Here is a 1,146-nt window from a genome sequence, read left to right as displayed (position 1 = left end):
CTAAAGGTAATCATGGTCAAGTATACCATCCTCCAGGGCAGACACCTCAGCAGACAGCTGATCCCGCCAGGGAGCCCCACTGGCTACCTCCAGCCCGTTCTCCCCCTCATCCTCCGGCATGTCCTCCTGCACTCCATCCTCTGGGGCCATGATGTCACCGGCACCCAGGCAGATGTTGTGCAGGCAGGCACATGCTGTGATGACCTGTGGAAAAGAAGAAGAAAACGATTTAATTCTTAATTGTAATTCAATTTTATATAATTACTTAAAAGGTATTCACCATTAAACAATAGGCAATAATTCTCTTGTGTAGTGACATACCTGAGGCACAAAGGTGTGGTGCACCTCCAGCGCTTGGAGGAAGATGGCTCGCCACCTCGTCTTCATCATTCCAAAGGCACGCTCTATGATGGAGCGTGCCCTGGAATGACGGCTGTTAAAGCGCTGGGCTGCCACACCTTGTACCGGCTGCTTGTAGGGAGTGATGAGGGGGAGTGGATGCTGGAGACATGGGTACCCGCCGTCTGCCAAGATGAAGTGCCCTGGAGGAGGGTAGATGCCACGCCTGTACAGTGGGCTGTGCCGGAGTACTCTGGAGTCGTGCACCGACCCCGGCCAGCCCACGTACGTGTCAATGAAGCGGCCCTGATGGTCACACACTGCCTGCAATAAAATGGAGGAAAACAGTTTCCTGTTGCGGTAGCAGTGACCATCAGGGCCGCTTGGAGGCTTGATCCTCACATGGCAGCCGTCGATTGCTCCAGCAGCTTTGCGGAAAGCTCTGTGTCTCGCCAGCCCTGCAAACCCCTGGGTTACTGCCGCCAGGTCTTCTGTGGTCTTGGGGAGGTAGATGACCTTGTGGCGAATAGCCACCACCTCCTCAGTAACCCGATGGACGATGCGGTGAACAGTAGAGCGAGGCATCCCGAACACCCTTGCCACCACTCTGTAGGATGTCCCACTCGCCAGCCAGAAGAGGAAAACCAAGGTCTCTATTGTGGCACCCCATCCGTGTCTTCTTTCCTGGTGTAGAAGCTCCAGCAGCACCGCCAGGGACTCTCTGCTCAGCCGGAAGTCTTGGGTGGTGTCATGATCATTGAAAAAGGTTTGTAGAACAGGAACCTGTACATTTATACGGCAGTACAT

General features: G+C 54.3%; 1 protein-coding gene across 1 annotated transcript; it reads right to left on the bottom strand.

The window, feature by feature from the left end:
* On the bottom strand, nt 1–1,146 carry LOC114430560 (protein ALP1-like). Its single transcript, XM_028398635.1, has 3 exons — nt 742–1,146; nt 322–663; nt 1–204 (listed from the first exon to the last, which is right to left on the bottom strand). Exons 1-3 carry the CDS (start codon nt 1,144–1,146, stop codon nt 1–3), a joined length of 951 nt encoding a protein of 316 aa, XP_028254436.1.

Source organism: Parambassis ranga, unplaced genomic scaffold (genome assembly GCF_900634625.1).
Source record: "Parambassis ranga unplaced genomic scaffold, fParRan2.1 scaffold_24_arrow_ctg1, whole genome shotgun sequence".
Classification (NCBI taxonomy): Eukaryota; Metazoa; Chordata; class Actinopteri; family Ambassidae; genus Parambassis; species Parambassis ranga.
This window is presented reverse-complemented; position numbering and strand designations above follow the sequence as displayed.

Excerpts from the sequence above, each read along its gene's own strand:
- LOC114430560 (XM_028398635.1), bottom strand. The coding sequence starts at position 1,146 with ATGTACTGCCGTATAAATGTACAGGTTCCTGTTCTACAAACCTTTTTC. Across the intron at positions 664-741 it reads GAGCAATCGACGGCTGCCAT|GCAGTGTGTGACCATCAGGG; the intron begins GTGAGGATCAAG and ends ATTTTATTGCAG. Across the intron at positions 205-321 it reads ACCACACCTTTGTGCCTCAG|GTCATCACAGCATGTGCCTG; the intron begins GTATGTCACTAC and ends TCTTTTCCACAG.